The sequence below is a fragment of the Petromyzon marinus genome, chromosome 43 (assembly GCF_048934315.1).
Source record: "Petromyzon marinus isolate PM22_M1 ecotype Great Lakes invasive population chromosome 43, UKy_Petmar_22M1.pri1.0, whole genome shotgun sequence".
Lineage (NCBI taxonomy): Eukaryota > Metazoa > Chordata > Hyperoartia > Petromyzontiformes > Petromyzontidae > Petromyzon > Petromyzon marinus.
Genome location: NC_133709.1, coordinates 17,003,222 through 17,016,945, shown reverse-complemented (window position 1 = coordinate 17,016,945; position 13,724 = coordinate 17,003,222). Strand labels below are relative to the sequence as shown.

At 55.0% G+C, this 13,724-nt stretch overlaps 1 protein-coding gene across 1 annotated transcript; it reads left to right on the top strand.

Moving 5' to 3' along the window:
- The first annotated feature begins 1,215 nt into the window (after positions 1-1,215).
- On the top strand, positions 1,216-12,352 carry TMEM14C (transmembrane protein 14C). The gene is made up of 5 exons (XM_032980165.2): positions 1,216-1,356; positions 4,994-5,070; positions 7,967-8,068; positions 9,989-10,076; positions 11,847-12,352. Exons 1-5 carry the CDS (start codon positions 1,253-1,255, stop codon positions 11,902-11,904), a joined length of 429 nt encoding a protein of 142 aa, XP_032836056.2. The 5' UTR covers positions 1,216-1,252; the 3' UTR covers positions 11,905-12,352.
- Positions 12,353-13,724: the final 1,372 nt, after the last annotated feature.

Genomic DNA, 13,724 nt, shown 5'->3' with positions numbered 1-13,724 from the left:
GACCCAGGTGCTATGGGTTGACTGCTGTGCCAGGCTAGGTGCAGGAGGTCACGGGACAGACCCAGGTGCTATGGGTTGACTGCTGTGCCAGGCTAGGTGCAGGAGGTCACGGGACAGACCCAGGTGCTATGGGTTGACTGCTGTGCCAGGCTAGGTGCAGGAGGTCACGGGACAGACCCAGGTGCTATGGGTTGACTGCTGTGCCAGGCTAGGTGCAGGAGGTCACGGGACAGACCCAGCAGGTGCTATGGGTTGACTGCTGTGCCAGGCTAGGTGCAGGAGGTCACGGGACAGACCCTGCAGGTGCTATGGGTTAACTGCTGTGCCAGGCTACGTGCAGGAGGTCACGGGACAGACCCTGCAGGTATCATGGGTTGACTGCTGTGCCAGGCTAAGTGCAGGAGGTCACGGGACAGACCCAGGTGCTATGGGTTGACTGCTGTGCCAGGCTAGGTGCAGGAGGTCACGGGACAGACCCAGCAGGTGCTATGGGTTGATTGCTGTGCCAGGCTAGGTGCAGGAGGTCACGGGACAGACCCAGCAGGTGCCATGGGTTGACTGCTGTGCCAGGCTAGGTGCAGGTCACGGGACAGACCCAGGTGCTATGGGTTGACTGCTGTGCCAGGCTAGGTGCAGGAGATCACGGGACAGACCCAGCAGGTGCTATGGGTTGACTGCTGTGCCAGGCTAGGTGCAGGAGGTCACGGGACAGACCCTGCAGGTACCATGGGTTGACTGCTGTGCCAGGCTACGTGCAGGAGGTCACGGGACAGACCCTGCAGGTACCATGGGTTGACCGATTGACTGAGATGACTGGCAGATGCAGCAGCTGTGCCCCCCACTGCGCCAACTCGCTGTGTTTTGACTGAGGCGACCAACGAGACAGTCAATCGATTATCGATTCTGCAATCGACAACGCCGCCGAATCGAATTGTGTCACTTTCCACTTAGCTATGGGAACCCGATTCCCCTAGCAACGCAGAAGGAACTGGGTTTCCATAGCAACGCTATAGGAACTTGGTTTGCATAGCAACGCAATTGGAACCGGGTTAACGTAGCAACGCAACAGGAACCGGGTTTACAATGCAACGCAATAGGAACCGGAATTAACGTAGCAACGCAATAGGAACCGGGTTTCCATAGCAACGCAATAGGAACCGGGGTCCTGTAGAAACGCAATAGCTACCGGTATTAACGTGGCAACGCAATAGGAACCGGGTTGCCCGTAGCAACGGGGATTCGGTTCCCCGCGATGTCGCAACGAGGATCCGGATCCCGTTGTGACACCCTGGACCCGGTTCCATCTGCACGCTGCCAGGCCACTCGTCAAGCGCTCTCCGCTCGCTCGCTCGCAAGGTGAGGCCGCAACTCTCTCCTCTCTCTCCACTCTCTCCCTTTTATTGTTCCATCGCGATCGTGGGGACGATGCAGGAGGAGCTTCACTTGCCCTTGAAGTACTCCTCCAGCACGTCCTTGGCTTGCGCCTCCTTGCCGTAGTCCTTCAACGAATTCGGCCACCTTGAGTTGGTTTCCCCACTCGCGGTCGATCGTGCAGAGCCCCGACCACTCGCCAAGCTGCTTGTTGTCGTCCACCTCGGTGAGGGTGACCCGGTGCTCGTTGCACAGGGCCAGCTTCACGTCGTGCGTGGCCTCATCGCAGTTGCTGGCGAGGACGCGCAGATGGGCGTGACGCGTGTCGAGGGCCCTTGGCCGCCACGGCGCTCGTGCCAGGCTAGGTGCACTCCTGAGGCCGTCACGTGAGAGCGTCGTCTCTGAAGGCTCGCTGCCCCGCAGGAGGTCACGGGATAGACCCATCAGGTGCCGTGGGTGATTGCTGCTGTGCCAGGCTAGGTGCAGGAGAAGGAGGTCACGGGACAGACCCAGGTGTTATGGGTTGACTGCTGTGCCAGGCTAGGTGCAGGAGAAGGGGGTCACGGGACAGACCCAGGTGTTATGGGTTGACTGCTGTGCCAGGCTAGGTGCAGGAGGAGGTCACGAGACAGACCCAGGTGTTATGGGTTGACTGCTGTGCCAGACTAGGTGCAGGAGGAGGTCACGGGACAGACCCAGGTGTTATGGGTTGACTGCTGTGCCAGACTAGGTGCAGGAGGAGGTCACGGGACAGACCCAGGTGTTATGGGTTGACTGCTGTGCCAGGCTAGGTGCAGGAGGTCACGGGACAGACCCAGGTGTTATGGGTTGACTGCTGTGCCAGACTAGGTGCAGGAGGAGGCCTCGGGACAGGCCCAGGTGTTATGGGTTGACTGCTGTGCCAGGCTAGGTGCAGGAGGAGGTCACGGGACAGACCCAGGTGTTATGGGTTGACTGCTGTGCCGTGACGTCCTGCACCTAGCCTGGCACAGCGTCAACCGAGTCTGTCCCGTGACCTATCAGCAGCGAGCCTTCCACGCTTGACGTGACCGTGTCAGGGTGCACCTAGCCTGGCACAATTGCCGTGGTGACGTCACCGCCACTGACGTTAGCCGTGGCCGGGACCCGTACCCAGTGCGTAAACCACCGCTCCACTATTCACAGGGGCTCCGTGGTGGCTATGAGATGTTAACTCCCTCGCTGGGTGTACAGGAGGTCGTGGGTTCGATTCCAACTCTGGCGCCTGCTGTATATTTGCGATGTCTCTCATCATCATCATCACGGTGGCTAGATGTTAACTACCTCGCCTGGTACACAGGAGGTCGTGGGTTCGATCACGACCCTGACGATGCCTGCTGCTGTATATTTGGAGTTTGCGGTGTCTCTCATCATCATCATGACGGTGGCTAGGAGATGTTAACCACCTCGCCTGGTATACAGGAGGTCGTGGGTTCGATCCAGATCCTGACGCCTGCTGCTGTATATTTGGAGTTTTCATCTCTCTCATCGTCATCACGGTGGCTAAGAGATGTTGACTACCTCGCCTGGTACACAGGAGGTCGTGGGTTCGATCACTACCCTGACAATGCCTGCTGCTGTATATTTGGAGTTTGCGGTGTCTCTCATCATCATCATGACGGTGGCTAGGAGATGTTAACTACCTCACCTGGTCTACAGGAGGTCGTGGGTTCGATCCAGATCCTGACGCCTGCTGCTGTATATTTGGAGTTTGCGTCTCTCTCATCATCATCATCACGGTGGCTAAGAGATGTTGACTACCTCGCCTGGTACACAGGAGGTCGTGGGTTCGATCACGACCCTAACAATGCCTGCTGCTGCTGTATATTTGGAGTTTGCGGTGTCTCTCTCCCCGCGGGCAAGCGGACTTTTCTCTGGCTCCTCCGGGTTTTCCCCTCACGCGCTTCGAGTGTTTGGCTGCCGCTAGACATTTCCGCACGATGATGATAAGTCCACTTCGTCGGGCTATCATTTGTGATGAGCAGGTCGCTTCTCACATAGAGCTACGTGGCTCGGTTGGCCTTACCCTGGTAGAATACAACATATATTTTTTTAGCTCTGTAGTAAAAACGTCCCTGGCAACGGTAACAATCCCACGTCATGTAGTTCGGGGCTCTTGTGAGCCCCTCCCTCCTCCCCACGTGTGTTTGGCCTATTCGTCTTGGACGAGGTGGATGTACCCACTATCTACCCCACCACAAGCACGCTAAGGGGCCATACATTTCGTACTTACGCATGGAGGGGGGGAGGTTAACCCAAATGCGTACGCTTGCGTATGGGGGGTCTACTGACAGTGTCCGCATAGGAAACGGGGGGGGGGGGAGGGGGTTGTGAGGCCTCGATAATAATTTGTCTACATTGGCCTTCAAATGAGCCACAGTTCAGTGTCTCCAGCTGTCAGACAACAAGTACTAGCGTGAGAAGTGGGACTGTGAGAGAGGTGTCACTCGTGTGCCACCGTGCCCCTGACTGCAGCTATCACGCAGCTCAGCAAAATCAGTGGCCAAGGTACACCAACGTAATTCATTAATGCAGCCAGCGGTGGACTGTTTGCTTAAAGGCGTTAATATTATTAAAGCTTGATCGTTTCTGCGTGGATTGAATATCGGCCGTTCTATAGGATTCGAGGGGGGGATGGGTCAAGTTGACAGATTTTTGCGTACCAACTACATGGATGGCCCCTCATCGGAGGTGAGGGTGTGAGTGGGTGGATGGGTGAGTGTGTATGTTGAACTTCCTTCGCACCGTACGTAGCCAACCGTGCTAATCGGAGGGTGCATCACTGATCGACACACGAAGCACGGGAGCGGAGCATTTGGCACCCGCTGGCAGGCATAGCAATCGTCACTTGATCCCATGTCTCGCAAGTTTCCAAGGGGAGATAATAATAATTTAATGCATTTGGCATTTACACAATTCTCATAGCACAAGGCTGGCACGATGGAAGGTGCTGCTGTTGCTGTGTGTTTGATAGACAGCCTGGTCTCATGGTAGGGGGGCTGCTGCTGTGCGTAATCCAAATCGCTCAATTTGCAGGTCATTTTTTTACTTTGCTATAATTTGGGACCGCGACGCCGAGGACACACCAGCCCAATCGTTTCGAATTCATACGTGGGATTGTTAACGTCCGTGGAAATACAAAGATCCCCCGTGTAGCCTTAACAGACTGTTGGGGCAAGTGCTGTTAGCAAGTGGCACCTACGAAGGCTGGAATAAGGGGGTGGGTGGCCAGCACCATGCCCGTCTGCCTCTGTCTCCCCAGCGGCGATGTTTACAACACCGCACCTAGGGGAGGTCCAGGACCGGTTCGGATAATAGCCGTGAGCAGGAATCGAACCCTGGTCGCCGGGGTGCATAGCACAGCGCAGCTCTCCACCCGATTATACTGCTCACCTTAACGAAAGAAGAAGCACGTTACGGTTAACGCACCGCAGCGATAACCAGGGCGGCCCACTGGATTCGAGCCACGAACCTCAAGCGGCGTAACCCAGGTCGCCGTCGCGCAGGAGGCAACGCCGCCACCTCTCTCCGTGTCCCCGACCGCCTTTGTTTCACCCCGTCGTGGTTAAGAAACTTGACCGCCGACCGCCCCGCCCGCGTGCAGGATGCCCGTGGACTGGATCGGTTACGGCTACGCCGCCCTCGTAGCGTCGGGAGGCGTGATCGGCTACGTCAAAGCAGGTACGCCGCGGCGCTGTCTCGGCCACCGCGTGGCCTCGTCCGCGGGGGGGCGCTCGGGCCACTGGGAGCGGGACGGCCGTCGCACGTCGTGCACCGTTCTCGTTCCCGAAAGGTCTCGAGCCGCCCGTGAAGGGGAGCAGCTCGACTCATAGCCGTCACAACCCACGCGGTTTACCCCGTAATTCTTGTACAGCGAAGTGTATAGTATGTGTATAGTATTGTATATAGTAGTGTATAGTTGTATAGTAGTGTCGTGAATAGTGTAGTGCATAGTAGTGTATAGTGTAGTGTATAGTAGTGTCAACCCATACGGTTTACTCCATATTCTTGTACAGGGAAATTGAGTTTTCGGGTCCATACGGCGTAGAGCCGTTTCAGTACGGGCAACATAGAAAATGTTGTCCATTTGTTTGTGTTTCTCTCCTTGAGATGGGACTTTGTAGGATGAGCGTTGAGATTTATAAGGGGCACGGGGTGACTAATACGGTCTGAATTGGTCTGTAATAAGGTAGGCACTGATAAGGGGTTGACAGGTACGCAGTAGTGTATTGTAGTATAGTGTATAATAGTGTAATGTAAAGTAGTGCAGTGTATAGTAGTGTAGTGTATAGTAGTGCAGTGTATAGTAGTGTAGTGTACAGTATTTAGTGAATAGTATAGTGTATAGTAGTGTAGTGTACAGTATTTTAGTGAATAGTATAGTGTATAGTAGTGTAGTGTACAGTATTTTAGTGAATAGTATAGTGTATAGTAGTGGTGTATATAATTACTCGCACTGACGGTGTAACAGGTCACCTGCTTACACTTTATTAATCCTACTCTCGCACCAGTTGTAGGCACACCTATGACTGCCTCTCACTGTCATCACACACGCCGCTTCCCCCTCCTGCCTGCTCTCATCTACCCCGCACCGCTCCTACCCTCTCCCATCCCGCCGCTGCCCCCTGCTCTTCCCCACGCTGCCCCGTACCCACTCACCCGTCTGTCCCGGGCGGGGGGTTCAGCCAACACCCGCCCAGCGACGGCGTGAGGGGCGAGGTCCCGTTGACGGCCCATGCGGCAGAGGCGAGACGTCTTCTCTCTTGGTTCCCGATCAACCCTCCGCTACCCATGGACACTCCTCTTCATATACCCCTCCCGAGTCCTCACGTGCCCCCACATAAGCTATCGTCTCTACGGCGCCTGTCGCACTCGCTAATCCCTAATCATCGCCCCCATCTCCCGTCTCGTGCCCCAACGCGCGCACGCCTGGTCGTCCCCAATTGCACGCTCTCGACTGCGCAAACTGCGTCCATCCCTACTCTACAGTCGTGTAGTGTTTATGAAGACGAATAAACTTCTCATGAGGCACACTCTGTTTATTGTAATACTTCTCTTTACACGGTCCTTAAGACACAGAGGGGTATGCGGTCCCCTCACCCGATACCCTAAGGAGGTACAGCCTCCGGACTTAGCGTGACCTACACACAGATCTCTTCCTAACCTAAGGAGGTACAGCCTCCAGACTTAGCAGGACCTACACACAGGTCTCTTCCTAACCTAAGGAGGTACAGCCTCCTATCTTGGCGGGACTTACTCACACGTCTTTCACTATCCTAGAGTCCTCCGGCTGGGACCTAGGGGAGGCTATCTGACCCACCGCTGGCCCGGCGGGTCTTGACCGCTGGATACGCCGAGCCTTAGCCCTCAGAAGGGCTGGAAGGCTGGGTCCAGGGTCCTGGCTATCTTCAGCCCGGGCTTCGGTCTTCGTGTAGGGAGAGAACTCCCCGCGCTCTGCGCGGTCACCCTTCTTATACCCGTTTGTGGCCAGGTGTAACCAATCACACATTCCCACGTGGAACTGTCTGATTGGTTCTTACCAAACTGTGGCTACGATCCACTTCACCTCGTCTGACCCCAACCGTTGTGCACACAGAGGTAGCGCTGCACTGCCCCTTTGATACCTAGTGGCAATGCAGGTTACCCAACAGTGAGTAGTTAACACCTCTACAGTAGTATAGGGTAGTGTATAATAGTGTATAGTAGTGTCAACCCATACAGTTTACTCCGCATTCTTGTACAGGATATTACGTTTTCATGTTCATACTGCGTTAAAGCCGTTTCAATACGGGCAAAATAAAACAAAAAGTGCATGTTTGTGTTTCTCGCCTTGTGATGGGACTTTGTATGATGAACGTTGAGATTTCTAAGGGCACGGGGTGACCAATAAGGTCTGAATTGGTTTGTAATAATGTAGGGCACTGATAAGGGGTTGACTGGTATGCTGATTGGCCACGTATAATTTATCGGTGTAATCGTGACAAACTCGTGGGGCGGCGGGAGGCTGCTGGCCACCCACCCCCTTCGTGTGTCGTGCTGCCCTTCATCGGTGCTCGCTAACAGCGCTTGCTCCCATATGTATGTTGAACTTTGCAGTCTGCATGTCCCCCTCTCTCCCCGTGGTCACGTAGATTTTTTCTCCAGGTCCTCCAGGTTTTCCCTCCACATTTAGAAATATGTATTTAGATGATTTAGATGATTTTTCTACTATAAATGTCCACAATAAGCCACTCTGTTGAGCTACCATTTGTAATAATTTAATATCTCAGTGGGCTTTGCCTGGTAGGATGGGGATGGTTTAGTGTTGTATTTGTTTGTGTTTGGGTGCTTTGTTTACCTTGCTTGTACTTTGCATTCCTATCACGTGTTGTTGTTCTGTTTATTGTAACGTTCTTACCCGTTCCTCTACTGGACATCTGTGAAATAAGAGCTTCATAGCTCATCGGATTCCTCTAGTAATAAATAAACATTCTGATTTTGATAATTGGTGCTACTCGCTTACGGCACTTGCCCTAACGGTTTGTTGAAGGCGATGCTGGGGAGGGTGGTGTGGGATCTTTGCCTTTTGCCTTTGCAGGCAGCGTCCCCTCTCTGGCGGCCGGCCTGCTCTTCGGGGGCCTGGCCGGGTTCGGGGCCTACCAGACTTCCAACGACCCCAAGAACGTGTGGGCCGCACTCGGTGAGTAGCGCTGGTGCCGGCGGCGCCGGTGGTAACACCCCCGGGGCCTCGCGTCAACGATGGCCTGGGTTCGAACACCCATTGAGTTTGTGTGCTCTCCGCGCTTGTTCCACGTGGAGGAGGTCTCCCGCACAAAGGCTTTTGGGGTTTTTGCTGGAGCGGAGACGGTGACGTGTGGTGGGGGAGCAGGCAAGTGCCGTCGCGAGCTGGAATAACGTTCTGAGCGAGTTGAGCGGCGGAAAGTTTTCCAACGGCCATGGTTGGGGTCCTGTATACCTCGTCCGGTGTAGGAGGTTGCGGGTTCGATCCCGACCCTGATGCTTGCTGTATATTTGGAGTTTGCGTGTCTCTCATCATCATCATCATCACGGTGGTGCGATGTTAACCACCTCGCCGGGTATACAGGAGGTCGTGGGTTCGATCCCGTCCCCGACGCCTGCTGTATATTTGGAGTTTGTGTGTCTCTCGCTCTCATTATCATCACGGTGGCTAGGATATGTTAATTACCACGCGTGGTATACAGGAGGTCATGGGTTTGATCCCGACCCTGACGATGCTTGCTGGATATTTGGAGTTTGCGTGTCTCTCTCCCCGTGGTCGCGTGGATTTTGCTCCAGGTCCTCCGGTTTTTCCCTCCACATTGAGAATCAACATCACGCATTTACTTTGGCTATTGCTCGACATTCCCACGGATAAGCCACTTGGCTGAGCTATCATTTGAGTTTGGCAAGTAACTTTTATCCGTCCCAACGGCAATTAGTCCAATAAAATTACTTACTTTTGAAGACGGGAACAGTTGACTTATTAATTGTTGTAGATGCCTAAACACATGTTTAGAAACGTGCGGTTAGAGTACTTGGCTGCTATAAATTTCCACGTGATGAGAAGCCACCGCTTCGTTGAGCTATCGTTGGTGAAAGTCAGAGTGCCGGTTGTCCCGAGTGTGTGCCGAGTATCTTGAGTGTGTGCCGAGTGTCCCAAGTGTGTGCCAAGTGTCCCAAGTGTGTGCCAAGTGTCCCGAGCGTGTCCAAGTGTGCCGAGTGTGTCCCGAGTGTGTGCCGGGCGTCCCGAGTGTGTGCCGAGTGTGTGCCGAGTGTGTGCCGAGTGTGTCAAAGTGTCCCGAGTGTGTCCCGAGTGTGTTCCGAGTGTGTGTTCCGAGTGTGTGTCACGAGTGTGTCACGAGTGTGTCACGAGTGTGTGCCGAGTGTGTGACACGAGTGTGTGACACGAGTGTGTGACACGAGTGTGTCACAAGTGTGTGCCGAGTGTGTCACGAGTGTGTGACACGAGTGTGTCACGAGTGTGTGACACGAGTGTGTCACGAGTGTGTGCCGAGTGTGTGCCGAGTGTGTGCCGAGTGTGTGCCGAGTGTGTCAAAGTGTCCCGAGTGTGTCCCGAGTGTGTTCCGAGTGTGTGTTCCGAGTGTGTGTCACGAGTGTGTCACGAGTGTGTGCCGAGTGTGTGACACGAGTGTGTGACACGAGTGTGTGACACGAGTGTGTGACACGAGTGTGTCACAAGTGTGTGCCGAGTGTGTCACGAGTGTGTGACACGAGTGTGTGACACGAGTGTGTCACGAGTGTGTGCCGAGTGTGTGCCGAGTGTGTGCCGAGTGTGTGCCGAGTGTGTGCCGAGTGTGTCAAAGTGTCCCGAGTGTGTCCCGAGTGTGTTCCGAGTGTGTGTCACGAGTGTGTGACACGAGTGTGTGACACGAGTGTGTGACACGAGTGTGTGCCGTGTGTCCCGAGTGTGTGACACGAGTGTGTCACGAGTGTGACACGAGTGTGTGACACGAGTGTGTGACACGAGTGTGTCCCTCATGCTGCCCCTGTGCTGCCCCTCATGCTGCCCCTGTGCTGCCCCTGTGCTGCCCCTCATGCTGCCCCTGTGCTGCCCCTGTACTGCCCCTGTGTTTCTCAGCGGCCTCGGGGTTGCTGACGGGGGTGATGGGAATGAGATTCTACAACTCGGGGAAGCTCTTCCCGGCAGGGATCATCGCCGGCGCGAGGTGAGATCCCTCACCTCCAAAGACAAAGATCCCCCAGGTAGCCTCAACAGACTGTAGGGGCAAGTGCTGCTTGCGAGTAGCAGCACCTACCAAGGCCGGCACGGCACACGAAGGGGTGGGTGGCCAGCACCACGCCCGGCCGTCTTTGTCTCCTCAGTGGCGATGTTTACACGCCCCACCAGGTACTCATTTGAGGCTAAATCGACCTAGGAGAGCCCCAGGTCCGGTTCAGATAATTAATCGTCACTGGTGTATGCCTTAAGCGGGAATTGAATCCGGTTTGCTGGGTTTGTAGCGCAGCGTGCTAACCGCTGCACCACTGCTCCCCCCCCAACACACACGTGTGGTGCGTGTAATGTCACACGTGCCGTGTTGGTGTGTGTGCCGTCTCGTGAGGAGCGGTGGTGCAGCGGTTAGCGCACTGCGTGACGAACCTGGCGACCCAAGTTAAATTCCGACCAACACCAGCGACGAATATCTGAACCGGTTCTGGGCCTCCCTTAAGTCGACTCAGCCTCGAATGTTCACCTGGTGCGGTGTGTAAAACATCACCACTGGGGAGACAAAGGCGGTCGGGCGTGGCGCTGGCCACCCACCTCCTTGTGCGCCGTGCCGGCCTTCATAGGTGCTGCTCGCGAACAGCGCTCACCTCCACAGTCTGTTCAGGCTATACGGGGGGATCTTTGTGTCGTGCCGTGTCCTGCCATGCGCTGTGGTTTGTTAGGCGACGCGTTGCCGCACATCTCGTGCGGTGTTTGGGGCGTCGTGGGGTCTTGCGTAACGTCGCTGCGTGCCGTGCCGTGGCGCCCGACCTTGTCCCTCATGTTGCGGGCCCGGGACCGGTTCAGATTTTATCGTCATTGGCGGTGGCCATGAGCGCAAATCATACCCGGGTCGCCGGGTTTGCAGCGTAGCACAGCGCTATAACCGCTGTGCCACAGCTCCCCATATACTGCCTGCACACAAAGATCCCCCATGTAGCTTGTTGGGAGCAAGCGCTGTTAAGAGTGCGCCTGTGAAGGCCTGCACGGCACACGAGGCGGTGGGTGGCCAGCGCCACGCCCGGCCGCCTGCGTCTCCCCAGTAACGATGTTTACACAGCTACTCATTTGAGGCCGAGTCTGAGTCCACCTCACACACTCACGTACACACGCACACACGCACGTGCACACATACACACGCACGTACACACGCACACACGCACGCACGCACGTACACACACACGCACACATGCACACATGCACACATGCACGTACACACACACGCACGTACATACGTGCGTGAAATATTGTAGGCAGCGGTTGGCGCGCTGCACTACGAACCCAGCGACTCCCGTTTCGATTCCCGCTCACGGCCAACATCGGTGATGATTATCCTGGGCCCTCCCGTAGGTTGAATTAGCCTTAAATGAATGGCTGGTGCGGGGCGTGTGTGCTGGCCACATTACCCCCCCTCGTGCGCCCTGCGTCGACCTTCACAAGTGCTCGCTAACAGCACTTGCCCCGACGGTCTGTTGGGGCTATCCGGGGGGGATCTTTTGTTTGTGTAAGTTGGCGATGGGGCAATGCTCACCGTCGGTTGGTTGGCTGCCGACTTGCTCCGATGCCTGCGGCATGGTGGTCATGGGGGGGGGGGGCAGGGGTCGTGGTGGGGTGGGCGCGGCACCCTCTGTGCGTGTGTCGCGTCACACGCTGTCGTGTTGTTGCTGCTGCTGCGGTGTTCTCATTGTTGTTGTCGTGGTGGTGTTTGTTGCCGTTGTGCTCCGTGAAGCTTGATGATGGTTGGCCGGCTTGGAATGAAGATGCTCGCCAAGCCTCACGAGCCGTGACGCGGAGAGAGAGAGGGGGGGGCGGCGAGGTTACGGAGAGGACGAGGAGACGGGGAGAGGGCCCCCGGCAGCAAACCCCCCTCTGTAAAATCCACTCGGACTTTGGGGCGATGACCTTGCGATTTGACGGTGGTTGCCGCTTCTGGGACAATTCTCCGTGACCTGCTTCTTAAAACGCCGCAGCTCCGGCTGCCTTAAGACCGAGCGATTTATTAAACGCCTCACGTGACACCGTCTCGCTCGCTCGGCAATTGCGACCCCGCAAATCGTGACCCGCTCACTCGCTCGCTACGACAATTGTCGCCATTTATCAAAACCAAAGGAACCGTCGCCCCTCCACCACGCCGCTCGTTACGTTGCCGCTGGGTGCCCGCGTGCCACCGTGTGTGTGTGCCAGATCTCATCCGTGTACCGCACGCAGATTTACAAATAAAACAAAAAAATCACACGTTTCTCTTCCCGCGCGTTCCCATTGTCCGCTGGCCGTTGTTTTGTACGCGTGTACGCTGAACTTCTTTGGCTTTCGTGTGCGTAGCCATCCGTGCTCATCGGAGGTGCGGGGGTGGGGGACAACAAACTAAACACGCAAAAAAAGTTCCCGTAGAAATGAGTTTGTCAAGATAGTTGATTTGAAAGTGCATAGCTCCAGTGGATTCCAAATATCGGAAGGAAGAGCGTTCCAGACGGCCAGAAGAGCGCATCTGAAAGTGCCGCGCGATGATGATGCGGTGACCACCATCTTTTTTCGACGATTATCCAAAAAGCCGCTGCTGCAAGGATGATGACCGGAGTTCACGTGATGATGGTTTATGCTACATGACGAGATCAGCGATGGTATTGCGGTTAATTTGTGGCAAGAACTTTGTGTGTGTAATGAGCGCAGCCTTACAAAGTATTCATTCGGCAACTGGAAGCCAACGCAGCACGGTCGGATCTTGCAGTGCTAGTCAGGACACGTGCCACAGAATTATGTACGCACGCTGCAGCTTGGTAATGTTTTTTCCAGACGTCCCGTAGAGTAGTGGAGTTGCAAAAACCGAGCTGTTGTCGACACGATACACGCCACCGTGTTGGCTTCGTCACGACTCGATTGGTGGCTTTTGCTGGGATTTAAAGGTGTTCACCGTCAAATTGTAATGCCGCACCTTTTACGCTCAGTCGCCAACTGGTGATGCAGTCGAAGTGGCACCGTGCAGCTAAATTTGTCAATCCTCTGCTGGATGAGGGCCTCCCTGTGCTGCGCGGGTCGTGGAGGTTTGTTTGGTCAGTGCCGGTCGGCAAAGGCGGGCAGCGTAGGTGGGAGCAATGAAGTGCAATACAACGATGGGTTTCTATTGCTGGACATCTGTGAAAAAGAAATGTATCGCTCATCAGATGCCTCCAGTATAAATAAATATTCAAATTTTCACTACACCGTTCTCTTTCCCGCACACAATGGAGCCTCCGTGGTCTAACGCACCTAAACTAAACTTTTATTTTACTTTAGGCCCATCACTGAGCTACGTAGATCTTTTTGAGAAGTGACCTGGGCCACCACAAATGATAGCTCAACCAAGTGGCTCATCATCGTCATCATCACGCGGGCAAGAATAGCAGCAGCCCAAATACTCGAAACGCGTGATGTTGATTCTAAAATTGGAGGGAAAAACCGGAGGACACGGAGAAAAATCCACGCAACCACGGGGAGAGAGAGAGGCACCGCTAATTCCAAATATACAGCAGCAGGCGTAGGGGTCGAGATCAAACCGATGATCTGTATAATATGCGAGGTAGTTAACATCTCCTAACTATCGTGGCACCACGAATCTTATCCACCCACA

Excerpts from the sequence above, each read along its gene's own strand:
- TMEM14C (XM_032980165.2), top strand. The coding sequence starts at position 1,253 with ATGTCGCAACGAGGATCCGGATCCCGTTGTGACACCCTGGACCCGGTT. Across the intron at positions 5,071-7,966 it reads GATCGGCTACGTCAAAGCAG|GCAGCGTCCCCTCTCTGGCG; the intron begins GTACGCCGCGGC and ends TTGCCTTTGCAG. Across the intron at positions 10,077-11,846 it reads GGGATCATCGCCGGCGCGAG|CTTGATGATGGTTGGCCGGC; the intron begins GTGAGATCCCTC and ends TGCTCCGTGAAG.